At 36.6% G+C, this 16,061-nt stretch overlaps 1 protein-coding gene across 1 annotated transcript in view; it reads right to left on the reverse strand.

Annotated features, from left to right (window-relative positions):
* The window catches only part of Vps50 (VPS50 subunit of EARP/GARPII complex), a 128,483-nt gene that overhangs the window by 10,482 nt on the left and 101,940 nt on the right, over positions 1-16,061 (reverse strand). Inside the window, exons 22-23 of the mRNA XM_004862683.3 lie at positions 12,683-12,763; positions 71-219 (exon numbers count right to left, since the gene is read on the reverse strand). Of these exons, the coding sequence (XP_004862740.2) occupies positions 71-219; positions 12,683-12,763 (230 nt within the window). The remainder of the gene's footprint in view (positions 1-70; positions 220-12,682; positions 12,764-16,061) is intronic.

Here is a 16,061-nt window from a genome sequence, read left to right on the forward strand (position 1 = left end):
TTATATAATGCTTGCTGGTAGAACTTTTCTTAAATATTTAAGGGCAAAGCAACTACTTCTAACAACTTACAAGGATTCTGTGGCTATCACTCTTTCTGCCAACCCATACAATGTATCCCCAGATGTCAAAACCACTAGATGGCTGAGGTGAGGGCTGGGTACCTTCTCTTTTCTTTCTTCTCCTGCTGTGAGTGTGGCAGTAGGGTCAGTTGAAACTTCCTGAAAACACAATATCCATGCATATACAACAGCTAAAACAGCAAATCTAATAGTAATAGACCACACTAATAACAGTAATAAATAGTAAAAACCATCATAATAGCAACAATAGACTACAGAATAAAAGTTCTGGCAAAACTAGAACTACAATTAAAATACTCATAAGTATACATTAATTACACCTACTTTCAGGGGTTTTTTCTGATTTTATGTTTCATAACTATTTGAACTTTCCTTTTTATACTAAGAGGAAATAATTCTATACATCACATAACACTATATGTGACATCATTGCATAACTTAATGTCTGCCAACACAAGAAATCTTTACAAATTGACAGACATTTCATGGAGAAAATAGTGAGATGGCCCTTAAGAACTTGCAAATGAGGGAAATGAGATTGTCTCTTGAGAACCAAACTGATAAAATTGTAAAGTATGCTTTGATTAACCATTTCACACCTAAATCTTAATCAAGGTAACCTTGGTATAATCTCAAGAAGGTAGGACTAGAATATAGTTATAAAATGAAATAGAACCAACTGTACTGTATATGACTGAAGAGAGCTTTTTGATCAGAAGGAAGATGGTCAGTGTGAATAGAGAAAATGATGCCTTGGGAGCAGGTGTGTTGGGCTCCTCTACACTGCCCAAGAGAGAAGCAGTGATTTCAGATGAGAAGCCACATGACAACACAAGTGAGGTAGACTACTCCAAAATCAAGAAACCTCATTAGACTTCAGATCTCTGTTTTACTTTCTTCTGATGCCAAGCTCACTAGCAATCTTCTCATTACTAATTATCCTCCTACGTATTCTGATGCTGGGCAAGCAGCTTCCAGGATATGAGTTGCACATATTCTTAGACTTCACAGAAATATACCCCATATGATGGGGCAGGTGGGAGTGTCTTGAGATCTTAGGTAAAGAGGTGCTAGACTGGCTATCTGCAGTAGTCAACAGAGGCCTAGAAGAGTATCAGCCGAAGTTCCAATCACTCCACATATTTCAGTAGAGGTACATTTAGGTGAACAAGGTTCCCTCTATGTGGCAAAGGTTAAAGAATGTTGTTTAGAGCATTCCTATCACACCACTTACCTAAACAGTTGCTAGATTCAATGCACAGTAAAAAGAACAACTCCATGGACGCCTGTTCTCAGTAAATGCCTCCTTACAACACTGATGGCATTATAATCTCATAGTAACTTCACTATGGAAAACTTGTCTAACCAAATTTATTTCTTTTAACAATTAGTTTGGATTAAAAATGGAAATTATAACCTTAGTTTAAATACAGTACTTCTTCCAGTATGACATGGCAGCAAACTGTATGCATTACATTTTGAAAAAAAATTCCAGAAGAGAAATTCACAAGAAGAAGAAATTCATAGAATAAATGCTATGCAGATGTGCTATTATATATATTTTTACCCATCCAATCCTTTAGCAAAAAGTATTAAAATGTTGATTGAATTATGGAATGGCAGAGGTAGAAGAGATGTTACACATTATCTAATACAGCCCTTTGCGTTTATGAACTACTTTCAGTATGAGAAATATTAAATGGTTATCTCTATTATGGATTTTCAAAGAAGATATGAATGAACAGATAGTACAATTAGACGTTTAAATGCAAATATAAATGCTTTACATGACCCTCAAAGGAAATCTCACCATAAAAATCAGATGTAAATTAATCTAAAAGTAGGAAAAATGTCAATCTACATTATTGTTGAAGCAATTCTATAATCACATGTCTTCAACATTTTTCAGATGAGTAAGAGTCAGCAAATGCATAAGACTCTTGTAAAAATATCTTTAATTTTACAAATTTAGCAAAATGTAAATAAAAATGACAAAACCTTTCAAAATAGAAATGGCTTTATTCCCCAATTCTTTCTATTTCTGATCTTCTCCTAACTATAATGATTATCTTCCATCTTTCATTCCTTCATTAGCATTTAAAAGTTATTTGGGCGAATAACTGTGCTTTCTCTAAGGAGAAGCAGGACCATGGACCTATGCAAATTAAGCAATGTCGCCTCTCCTTTATTTCCCTGTACTAAAAAGTAAAAAACTATATTTCAAAAAGGAGAGAATTCACAAAATTAGATACTATTTGGTAGCCAATGGTTGCCTGTGCTAATGAAGTAAGCAAGTTAACCAGAAACCCCTCCATTAGTCTATGCCTGAACTTTACCCCTTTTCCTCCCCCAACTGCTTGTTCAAAGTGATAAGTTAACCAACACCTAGCTGGTTAAGAACAAAGGACAGGACATATCTTGTCGTGTGGTTAAAAATAAAGGACAGGACATGATATACTTGGCCCTAATCATAAAGATAGGAATTTCCTGCCAGATCCCAAAAATTGGATTTTAATCTAACTTGCAATCTGCTCCTATACCCCTATGGTTGCTCAAAGATGAGATCATGACATTCTATTGCGTGTTTTTTCCCTTTAAAAACTGGACTTCTCTGCTTGATCGCTACCAAAAAAAAAAAAAATGTGAGGGAGAGCTCATCCTTGGTCACTGGCTATTAAAAGACTCCTTTAATTTAGACATTTTCATGGCATGATTTTTTTGCTGAGACAGCTATAACACTAATTCTGATAATTATTTAATAACTGTCCAAGTGAGAAATCATTCACAACTCTCTTTTTTCTTCATTCCCATACCCAAAACTGTGCCTAAAGAGATACTTTTCTTGTTTGTTCCTTCCTGATGTCACAAGTAAATCAAATTTCAGGCCCTTTAGCAGCCTCAGGTAGACTATTCTAAATAAATATTTATATAATAGATAATAATGAATAAATTAATAAAATAAATAAAATGCCTGAACAAGTTTTTATTCTTTCTTAGAAATGCTTTTGTTATATCCCAAAGGTTTTCTGAGCAAAAAGAACAAAGCTGGGGGTCTCACACTACCTGACTTCAAAATAAATTACATACAACAGTACTCAAACACCACAGTACTGGCAGAAGAATAGACACACAAATAAGCAAAACAGAATAGAGAACACAAAAATAAATATGCAACTAATTTTAGGACAAAAACACACAATGGAAAAAGGTCAGTGTCTTCAATAAATAGTGCTGGTAAAACTGGATACCCACTGCCAAAGAATGACAGTAGATCTTTATCTACTCATAGACAAAAATCAACCCAAAATTGACTAAAGATTGAAATATAAAACCTGAAACTACTAGAAGAAAAAATAAGGGAAACACTTCAGAAAATTGGAGTGGGCAAGGAGTTTTTGGACAAGACCTCAAAAGCACAGGTAACAGGGCCGGGGATTTACCTCAGTGGTTTTGCTGCCTGCTGTGCAAGCACAAGGACCCAAGTTCGATCCCTGGTACCAAAAAAAAAAAAAAAAAGCACAGGTAACAAAAGCAAGTATACATAAATGGGATTACATCAAACTAAAATGCTCCTGGACAGGAAGGAAAAAAAAAAAAAACAATCAAAAAAACCCACATGTAGTGGATTGACTAATGGTCAACTTGTAACGCCCAGGTGAACTGAATCAGCATGGTCTGGGCATGGAAGATCCACCAGAAATTGTTACCAATAGCCATAAAAAGAGAACTGGAGGGGAAGGTCTTGGCCTGTTGATTTTCTAAGAAAAGCTTGCTGTGGATAGTTTTCCTGATGCCAACTTGGCTGTTCTCATTGGAGCAGGAGCTCAGGACCTCACTGTTGCTGGGAATGGCTACTCTTTTCATCAGGGGAGCGCTGATCTTCACCATGAACATCACTTCCTGGCTCCAATGTGGATTCTTCAGCTTGGTGGCACAAATCCTTCATCTCACCGGCATAGGTTTTCTGGATTCTACCACTAGCCCTTGGGCCTTCCAGATGCAGATCCTCAATATGGACAGGCATGAGACACTACCATGGGCTCTAGGCCACTGGCTGGACTTGAGGGCATTGCTTTGGACTCTAAGCTTTAGCTGGGCTTGTGTGGGAAACTGCTGGGATTCAGGCCCTCAGCTGGATCCTTTGGGCTTCTAGTGTGCGGTTAATCTCTTGTACTCCTTTGTATTTGACTTTTTGGGTAATTATCATAAAATAATCTTGTAACTTATGTGTCCTGTATTTAATGTATTCCCTTGCCAAATCCTGCTGACTACAACACCACAATAATGAGACAATCTACAGAATAGGAGAAAATATTTCAAACTATGATGACAAGAAGTTAACATCTAGAGAATAAAAGGAATTTAAACAACTCAGTAGCAAAATAACCCAAATAATCCAATTAATTGAAAGAACTGAAATGTATTATGTACAAGTACCAATTCCCTATAGTAATCATTGTGTACTGCAAACATGTACTAATAAAAAAGTCAAAAGAATGATCGACACATCATAAATCATCAGGGAAATACAAATCGAAACCACAATGAGCCATCACCTTATCCCAGTAAGCATAGCTACTAGCAAAAAGGCAAAAAGTAACAGGTACTTGCTAGAATGTAGAGAAAGGGGAACTCTTACACAATGTTGGTGGGAATGTAAATTAGTATAGCTATTAGGGAAAGCAATATGGAGGTTCCCTAGGACACTGAAAATAGAGGTACCATATATTTGGTAATTTCACTACATCCCATGTTTATTATTCTAACACTACTCAGAATTGCCAAGATATAGAATCGACCTCACTGTCCATCAACAGATGAATACTCTTCAGCTATAAAAAACAAAGTCTCGTCATATGTGACAAGAAAGATGAGCCTGGAGGACATTATGTCAAGTATAATAAGCCAGACACAGAAAGACAAGTACCACGTGATCTTACTCACACACACTATTCAAAGAAGCCAATTTCAAGGAAATGGAGAGTAGAAGAGCAGCTACCAGAGGCTGGGGAAGGGCAGCAGAAGAGGGTATATAGACAGATTAGTCAAGAAACACAAATTTACAGTTAGGTGGGAGGGAAAAGCAATGGTGCTCTATCACACAGCATTGCTCTGAACACTTCAAAATAGCTGAGAGGTTTTTGAATACTCTCAATATGAGAAAATGGTAAATTCATGAGGTGACAGATATACTAACTACCCTGATTTTATAATTACACAGTATAAACATGTATCAAAACATCACACTGTACCTTAGAAATATGTACAATTACTATATATTAATAAAAAATTTTAAATAGTTTTGAGGAAAATAGAACAGGAAGACTGCAACAGCAATAAGCCTTTAAGTAGAGAATTTTATCTCTAGCTTCTCCCGTTTCTACTCCAGTCTTCACACAGTTAACTGTATTATTTTTCTACAATACCAGTGCCATCCTTCTAAATAACAGTGTGATCATACCACTCCCTAGTTTGGCAGCCTCAACCTATTTTCAGAAAAAATCTGACTGTGTTACCAGGACATCACTCATTTGTACCTGACAACTTCACCAGCCTCATTCCGAGGTGTTCCAATGGCCTGCAGATGGCCCACTCTGGGCTGCTTGCTGTACCTCATCTCCTTAAACACCTATCTTTTCAGCTCTCCTTCTCTACTCTATTTAGTTCTTTTCATATTATTTCTAAAGTCTGAATTCATGGGCCACCTTCTTGCTACAACTTACTCAGTTCCTCATGAAGAATGAGCATCCTAACTTGTGTTTCCACTATCCAAGCAGATGCAAGTGTTTATATGGCACAAAGCACACTTTGTTAGCAACTGTTTCCTGACTGCCTTCCCTCACTGCCCCGAGGTGCTGGAGGGGTAGGACACTTTTATTGTCTTTGAACCTCAGTACCTAGACATGCTTCCTGGCATAAGTAGGTCCTCAAATTGTATGAACACAATTAGTGATGATAATAGTCTGCCTCACCTCTTTTCCTCTTTCAAACCACTTCAAACCAGCTTTCGTCTGCCTCACTCCAGGGAAAGTTATCAAGGTTCCCAATGACCTCCATATGGACAAATCCAACAGTCAACCCTAAATATTCATACTGTGGCACTCTACATAGCTGATCTTGAAAAACTTTCTGTACATAGTTCCCAGAACATCATACTGCTGGTCTGTCTTATTCTGCTGGCCACTTGTCATTTTCCCTGATCTTTAAACTCTGGTGCCCTCAAGTTCAGCCCACAGACTTCTCTATACTTACAATCTATTTCCTAGATGATTTTGTTCAATCCCTGTTTTATGCCATGTATATGTCAAAAACTAAAAACCTTCTATTCCTGGCTCCAACTTCTCCCTTGCCTTCATAGCACTTGATTTGAAAATGAACTCTTAAGTCTTTGAATGGGTCCCTCTCAAAACTCTTACCTATCTCCAGTAATGGTTTTTCCATTCTCTCTCTAGAAAACAAACGTCATTCTTGACTTCTCTTAGTCCTACATACCCCATTTCCAATCCCTCCATAAATCTTTACGAGGCCACCTTCAAAAGACCCAGAATCTGACCACATCTTGCTAATGTTTTCCACTAATGCCTCAATGCGAGCTACCTCATCTTTCTCCCAAACTACTAAAAGCCAAAATAATTCTTTTTTAAAATAATTATGCCGATCATATCAACACTTCTACATAAGCTCTCCAATAGGTTCCTGCTAGTCATCCTCAGAATAAAGTGCAATGGTACTACATGACCCAGGAACTCGAGATCTCTCTGCTTTCATCTAATTATCTCATCCCAATTATACTGGTTCCTATCCTGTTCCTGCAATAGGAAAGCATGCTCCTTCCTCAGGGCTTGCATTTCCTGTTTTCTCAACTTAAAACACTTTTCCCCAAAATATGCTCTCCCTACTATAAAGTAAGCTCCACAAGAGTACGGAGTTTTTCTGGTTTCCTCCATCACACCTACAACTGTGTCTTTAACTCCGAGAGTGGTGCCTGTCACCATATACGAAGTTTTCAATTGACAGACACTAAATAAATCCTTGTTTACCAAGTGAATTTTTACACAGGTGGCTCACATTCCTATGTGCTTCAGGGATCTATCTCAATGTTACCTTTTCAGAGGGTTCTTCCCTGATTACCCAAATTAAAGTGCACTCTTTCTCTCTTTCTACCCTTTGAATCTACTTCTTTACAGCTCTCAACACAAGCTCACATTAGATTTTCTTTCATGCTGTACCTGCCTCCTCCACCAAAGGGATCGGCGTACTAGCACAAGGACCCTAAGTACACACAGTACTCATGGGTGAACAAACAGATAATAAACATTCACCTGTCATGTGCCTCATATTGCGCCCCCATCACTTGGCTCCTTCCCTTCTGTCTACTGCCAGCACCTCTTAAAGTACTCTGTGTTTTCTTCTCAGTTCAGAGCTGTAAACAGCTACCTCAGACAAGTCAAAGAATGACGAGGAGACCTGAAACCTTGAAACGTGAAAAACTAATAAAGGAGTTAGGGGAAGAGATAACTCACTCAGGCAAGAAAGCCACATCCTAACAAAGCGCATTCTAGCAGGCAGACTATAAGGCAAGAAGGGCTGACTTGGACGGTTAGGAGTTTCATGACACTGAAGAGGTTTAAGCAGCAGCTGACAGTTACTAGCTGTGAATAAATACTGTGGAGAAATGAGCTTTCTTCTACAGCTTTGGTTGAAACCTGGAGTATTATACTCCAATAGTATAACAAAATCTCTTTCTAACAGATGTTCTCATTTAAAAAGTATTTTATAATTAAACTAAAACTGACATGAACTTCTTGACAATACTGGACAATATCAAACTCAGAATAGCTCAAGGATCACTATTAATACCACATAAAACAATAGCAGTTACTTTTTAAATTCATTTTTTATGATTAGATACCACCATGCAACAACATATTCATTAAACAAAGTTTCTTTGAATTTAGATGCTCACTGCGCAGTGAGTCTGGAAGAGTAAGCAAGCAGGTGGTGCTAGGAGGTAATGGCAGGTCAAGAAAGAGTATCTGCTGTCCAAGAGAAATGAAGTTCATCTCCTGTGACAGGAGCCGCCGGAAGAACGTACCCAACTACCTCCTTAGTTCCTTTAACACAAATATGCTGAGTTCCCTTTACATATCGAGCTCTGTCACAAAAACATGCAGAGAGCAGTGGAATTTCTGCCTCCCAAATGGAAAGGTTTTCGTTAAAATGCCTTCCTTTGTTCACAGTGAATACTGGCATTTTAGGCATAAAAATTATGGCAATCATCTGCTTAAAGTCTAAAGGTTTGTGTTTACATTTAGGGAAATAACAGTGAAGAGAGCAAGACATCACAGAATGTCAGGCTGACATAAATAAATGGTATGTGCTGCGCGCACTGAAACAAAGAGCTTCTACACTGGATTGGTTTATACCGGCCCGGTAAGTAAAGGAGGACATGCCCCTTTGCTGGAGAAATGAAACATTAATCAATCACTCTTCTCATAGTAAAAGTCTCATTTTTAGTCTTTCTTGTCATTAATTTACTACTACAAAGATAATTTATATTGGTGGACTTTTCTGGACAAATCTAAAATACATTTTTATTATCAAAGATGGCCCAAAGTCTTACAGCAAACATTATAGTTAGCATTACCAAATGGAAGATTAAAAATTCACATTTCTGGTAACATTATCACCAAAAGAAACTTCCTTTCCTAATTTTCCTCTATTAGATTACTTTTCTTAGAATTTTTTTTTTTGATATGCCAAACATTTTCTTAGTTTACACTGAACTTTTAGGATAAATTACTTTAGGTGACATTTTTATTCTTTTTTTTTTTTCCCGGTACCAGGGATGGAACTCAGGACCTTGTGTTTGCCAAGCAGGAGTGGTGCCATTGAACTAACTCCCCAGCCCAAGGGGGCATTGTTTTTTTTTGGTACCGGGGATCGAACTCGGGTCCTTGTGCTTGTGCAGCAGGCAGCGAAACCACTGAGCTAAATCCCCGGCCCTCAAGGTGGCATTTTTAAGATCATGGTGATCTATTTTGTCTTTTACACCTTAAAGTAAAAATTAGAAGATATACAGGGAAAAAATAAAATTAAGAAAAACATTTATTAAGATTTTAAATGACATGTAGGAGAAATATAAGAAAAATACTACTTCTAGCTCGTCAGTTCCAGGATGACTGGGCTATAAATTAATTTACTATTCAAAAAATGTACTGAAGAGCAAATCAATTAATATTCTCTGTCAATGTAGATACTAATTAATGAAGAAAGAAAATTAATATGCCAGCTTAAAAACACCTATGATTAAAGCCTAGTAAATGACAAACAGATTTTTTAAAGTAATAAACTTGTAACTATGAAAAACAGAAAATAATAGAAAAAAAACATAAAGTAATGGAAAATTTGAGGAAAACGTTAGAGCACCGTGTGGAGCCTTATCCTCCAGAGGGATTAGGAGCCTGGAGAAACCCAGTCAGAGAGCACTCCTTACAAACCAAAGAGGATGGGTGCTTGCATAGTCTTCTCATCCCACCCACAGTCTTTCAGTTTAAGAGATGGCAAAGAAGGGCCGGGGATTTAGCTCAGTGGTTTCGCCGCCTGCTGCGCAAGCGCAAGGACCCGAGTTTGATCCTCGGTACCAAAAAAAAAAAAAAGAGAGATGGCAAGGGATAAGGACTTAAGGATTCCTTTAAAAGAAAATGTGTGTGGCAGTTAATTGTGGTGTCAAATTGAGTAAGAAATCCCTAGATGAGTTTAACATAGTTCTGGGTATGTTGATTTAGAAGGAAGACCCACACTGGGTGTGGGTGGCACCAACCAATAGGCTTGTAGCCTGGATGGAATAAAAAGGGAAAGAAGTCTCACTTTTGCTTCTTCAGAGGGGCACTAAACTTCGCCAGCACCTTTGGACCTCCATCTTCAATCTTCCAATGCAGATTCTTCAGCCTCTTGGAATGGACTCCCATGGGACTCTGCAGTGAGCTCCAGGCCTTCAACCTCTGACTGGATCCTCCACTCTCCAGTGCACAGGTGGCCTTTGGGACTCTTCCACACCTGATTCTGCAGGCAACCATTGTAAGCCTACCTTGTATATTTTATATGTCATACATATATTTTATATTGAATCTGTCCCGCTAGTGAACCCTAATTGATACAATATACCAAAATAAAATAAAACTGTAATAACAAAATGGGTATATCTATCATTTTATTTATAGGGGGAGGAAGGCTTGGAATGGTACCTTGGTTCATGAACACTTTTGTTTGCAGACAATTTGATTTGCAAACAGAAGCATTTGGCAAAATTTTGTTTTTATTTGCAAACTCTACATCAAGTGACAAATACAACTTTGGCCATCTTTCCCACATAAACACAAACATGGCCATCTTTCCAAAAATTGCAGAACAAATTATATCGTTAACAAAGATACCACTGTAGTTAGTTTTTAAACATACACTTCTAAATTTGACAGTTCCATCAGTTCAGGAAAAAACTCTTTCAATGATCACAGAAGCCAGACAGAGGTCATAAATATTTTATCATCAAGAAGACGGGTGGTGGCTTCTGTCAAAGAAGAGTTGGTTTAGTTCCATTGTTCATGTGGTTATGCTATTTAATTATACTCCATGTGTAAAGCCTGAAGCATAAATCCATGCATGCAGTAATGTCAAATGTGGAACTGTAGTTTTTTGTTTTTTGGTTTTTTTGTACCAGGGATCGAACTCAGGACCTTGTGCTTATGAGGCAGGCACAGTGCCACTGAACTAAATCCCCAGCCCCAGTGAAACTGTAGTTTGACAATCACAATATAGTAACTAGTGGAGATGACAGAGAAATGCCAGAATGAATGACTCTAATGAGAATTTCAGTCCATCATTCTTGAGGCTTTTAGTGGGAAACAAGAAAAACATCAACTGTGGATTAAGATTTGTAGGAATAAGATTTGATGGTCAAGGTTATACTAAACATCAAACAAAGAGAATTTCAACTGAAACACAGAAAATTGCTAACAGGGTTTATAAAAGCCAATGGACTTTATTAAACAAAGACTTAAAGAAAGTCTAGGTCAAACAAGGAGCCTTTATCTGTACATGAAGAGCCTTTATCTGTACAGGAAGATCAAGGATTAAACAGATAGCAAAGCCAAGAGAACAAGCCAGGTTAGGCCTCATTAAGCCAGGAAACATAAAGCCCAGGGACTAGAGTTTATCCTATGAACATTTATAGAATTATATGTGTCAAGGTAAGTGCTTTGACTATGGAGTCAGCTCTCCACATCCTTGGGTTCTGTATCTACAGATTCAACCAATCACAGATCAAAAATATTAGAAAAGGGAAAAAGCATCTGTTCTGAACATGAACAGATTTTTTTGTTATTACTTCTTAAACAATACAATGTAACAATTATTCATATAGGATTTATATTGTATTAGGTATTATAAGCAACCTAGACATGATGTAAGGTATAAAGGAGGATGTGTACAGGTTGTATGCAAATGGGATAAACAAGATGCCATTTTTATACAAGGGAATTAACTATGGATTACAGTATCTGCTTGGAGTCTGAAAACCAATCCTCATATACAATGAGGAAAAGCTGTAGAGGGTAAGGAAGGAAGGAGGGAGGGAGAGAGGGAGGAAAAGGAATGCAGAGAGGAGTACCAAATTAAAACATTTCCAATGATAAGGGAGACAGGCACCAACTATTTCCTCTGCTCAAACAATGTTCAACGAAGATATTAGCGTATTCCCCCATTTCTTTATTCGTATCTCTCCTCAAAGATCATCCTATCACTCTCTGCTTCACTTTCATCTTAGCACTCATCATATATGACACTATTTTATAAGCTTGTCTCTCTGCTCCAATAAAATACAAAGTTATAATTAGACAGAAATTATCTCTTCTAAGCACAGATGAATTCTTAGCACCATTAACAATGTTTAGTACAGGTTTAGCATATAGTACTATTTCAATAAGTATTTGAGTGAATGATTACAGTTTTATAAAAAAATAAATACAGGAGTATGCATATGATATAAATACTATTTTTTAAAAAAGAAAATGATTATTTGTCGTAGGTTGAGGGAATAAATAAAAATTCAAAGAAGGTAGAGAAAAGTCCTGAAAAACATATTTCTGGTCATAGTGACCAACCAAGGAAAAGGTTTTCTTTTCTTTTTTAAACTTATTTTAAATACATATGCTAGCTTAAAAACTACACAGGGTCACTTTTGTGGTGCTGCATTACCTGTCTTCTAAAAACATGCATTTTGTCATGTGACACAACAGTAAAAAACTGGAACAACCCTATCACACTGCAAACTAAACACAAACTTTCCTCTTGAATTTCAGTCATAAAGTGATCTCAGATAATCCCTACAATATAACACTCTTCAGCATATGCCAACGCCCCACCACAAAGATCTGCCAGACTACAAGCAACCTTTCTTTTACTTCCTACATGGACTTATTGTCATACTAAAGTGCTTTGGCACTCTGTAAAGATATATAGACACACATTTATATGTAGGTGACCACATGACTAGTTTCTATTTTAGATAACTCAATGGAATTAATTATAATTCATTACTCACCAGATCAATAAGGCTTTCTTGTATTCTGTTTAGAGTTGTTCTTAGTCTACTACTACTAAGGCCGAGGCCTGTTGATTCCAACTGAAAGAAAAAGAAAAGCATGTTACACAACTCTAGAAAAAAATCTTGCAAGTGGGGCGGGGATTTAGCTCAGTGGTTCTGCCGTCTGCCTCGCAAGCGCAAGGACCCAAGTTTGATCCCCGGTACCAAAAACATGATATCTTGCAAGTGACACATCTTCAATTTATTTGACACATCTTCAAAAATATTTGAAGAGTTTTCACTCAGTTACTTAGTCTTCAGAGGGTTTCCAAACTATCTAAAAATTCCAACCCATCAATCAAAGAACTCAAACCTTAGCCCTCCAGGGAACCAAAGAATCTTTTTCCATTTATGGATTATACTAACATCTACCAATCTCAGAAGAGTTCACTAGAATTTCTTTTCCACAAGCTATTATTTTTATTATGAAGCTTGAGATTTCAGACACCCTCTGTTCTTAAGGGGTACTGTATTGTGTTTATGTAAAAGCAAAATGGAGAGTACTGCTATTTCTCTTACACAAATGAGAGAACCTAAATTCTTGCTGACACATCAATGAAATTTTCTCAGATTTAATAGACATTTCACAGTATAGAATTCTATTTACTAGAACAAAGTCAAAGCATTTATAAATCCTTCACAGAGCATAAATGAAGAGTGACTTGATTAAGACATAAAAGCTAGTGGGTCAGCCCCCTGTATAATGATTCAACTGATGAAAACAAAATTAATTGAGAGGTAATCAAAGATATATACAATCATTTAGAAAAAAGTTAAAATGTTCTCCATGAGCCAATAAATTAAAAGCATTATTTATTAGCAGAATGTAACAGTATTTAATTATATTGGTAGAAATTATGTGTGACTGTGAATATACAGACTTACAAAATGCATACACATTTACTATTACTCCCCTCCCAAGAATGAGAAAATATTTACATGTGTTAGAAAGCCTCAAGCCAAAACAGTTATGTGAGAATACTGCAGTAAAACATGAACTAACTTTAAAACATGTTTTATTTTCTCTAGTTTTCTACACTTTATTCTTTGTCTCCATTTTTCATTAAAGTATTATTTATAAATTAAATCCATCAACTTTAAACATACAATTTGACTAATTTTGCTGTCTAAAATCTTCCAATGAGCATCAAAAGCAACACATAACTCTCTCCCCCTTGAAAATGTCCCGCTGACCTTTGCACTAATCTCTTCCTCCCATCCTCAACCTATGATCTGCTGTCACTATATTTTTGCCTTTCTTAAAATTTCATATAAGTGGGATCACACAGTATATTATCTTTTGTGTTTTGACTTCTTTCACTTGGCATGCTTTTGGGGCTCATCTGTGTTGTGAGTCTGTCAGTATTTCTGGTCTTCTATTGCTTAAAACTTTTAGATAGCGTAGATGTAGCACAATCTGTTTACTTACTCACCAGTTACTAAGTATTTGTGTTCCACTTTGGGCTATTTGCATAAGCTACTCTGAACACTCTGGTCCTGTACTATTTTCAGTTCTCTTGGGTAAATAGCTAGAAGTGGTTCACTTAATAAGTGTATTTTTTAGCTTTATAAGGTACTGCCACACTGTATGTGCATTCTAGTTGCTGCAGATCACAGACTGAATTGTTTACATGCCCTCAAAATCCGGGATGAAGCCCTAACTCACAATGTGATATCCAGAAATGAGGCCTATAACTGGCACTAGAGGAGATCATGAGTAGAGACCTTGCACAACTGGATTAGTGCCCTTATAGGAAGAGGTAACAGAGAGCTTACTTTCTCTCACCATGTGTGCAGAGCAAAGGTTGTATAGGACACACTGATAAAGCAGCCATCTATAAACCGAGCAGAGGGTTCTCATCAGGAAATGAATTGGCCAGTAAGATGGTGCTGCACTCTCCAAGCCTCAAAAACTGCGAGAAACAAGTTTTTGTAAAAGCTTCCCAGTCTATGATTATGATGTTATGGCAGCCAGAGGAGACTAAAACACTTCACAACTTTAACAACTTGTGATGTTGTCAGTACTTTTAATGGCAGCAGCCACTCTAGTGGATGTGTAGTGGTAATGCAATGTGCTTCCTAATGGGCGCTTTTCCGATGACCAGTGATGCAGAACATCTTCTCATATGCTTGTTAGCCATTTATGTATCTTCTATTGTGATGTATCTGATCAAATTTTTCCCATTTTTAAATCGGGCTGTTTCTTACTGAGTCAGGAGAGTTATTTATACACCATACAAACATGTCCTTTCTTAATACGGTTTGCAAAATTTTCTCCAAATTTGAACTGCCTTTTTGAATGTCTTTCAAAAAGTCAAAGTTGTTAGCCATGACAAGCCCCTTCTATCAATATTTCCTTTTATGGCTCACATTTCATATGTATTTTTAAAGAAACATATGGCAGGATATATACACTTTTCAAAAATTGCCATGATATGTTTATCATGACAGACTATATTCTGGGCCATTAAATCATTTGAATAAATTTAAGTTTAATAAATTTAAAGACTGAAATAATATACAATATACTATCTGATAAGTTAAAAGGCAACAACAAGGTGACTAGAAAAATCCTGAATACTTGTAAATAAAACAACACACTTCTAGATGATCGAGTCAAAGAAGAAATAACAAGAGAAATTAGAAAACATTTTGAACTGAATAATAATGAAAACACAACATAATCAAAAGTTGTAGGATGCAGCTAAATCAATACTCAAAAGTACTGGGCTTGAAATGCTGATAACAGAGGACAATTTAAGTCAATGATCAAAATTTCTACCTTAAAAGTATAGAAAAAGTAGTAAACAAATTAAACCCAGAAAGAGGAGAGAAGAGAAATAGTAAAGAGAAGTGCAGAAATAAAAGAAATTAAAAACAATTACAAAAATATGAAGAAAATTGATAAAATGTTAATCACACTCAGGAAAAATTAGCAGATAAGACAAACTGTCTATAGCAAAATGAGAGGGTGTGACTACAGATACTTTAGACTGTAAATGAATTTTAAGAAAACAGAAAACTGTCAAACATCCAGGCAAGCCACATAATAATTTCCAAACATGAGATCAGTTACCCAACTAATATCACGGTACTCTCCACTAGGAGTGAAAAGGCTAAACTCAATATGACTTTTACAAATGCAAAAAGGAGGTATAGGTATTAGTTCTGTGGCAGACAAACGGTTCAGTTAAATAATCTTGACTCATTTTAATAAGTATTTCTCATACCCTTTGGAATATATTAGTGATAGCTCAGGTTGTCACCTAATACTTAAAGAGTCTCATTTACTGTGTAGTAATTATATACAGGGCCAGATTTAAGTAAAGTAACTTGC

Source organism: Heterocephalus glaber, unplaced genomic scaffold, assembly GCF_053883595.1.
Source record: "Heterocephalus glaber isolate CG9 unplaced genomic scaffold, H.glaber_assembly_v1.0 deba00000546, whole genome shotgun sequence".
Lineage (NCBI taxonomy): Eukaryota > Metazoa > Chordata > Mammalia > Rodentia > Bathyergidae > Heterocephalus > Heterocephalus glaber.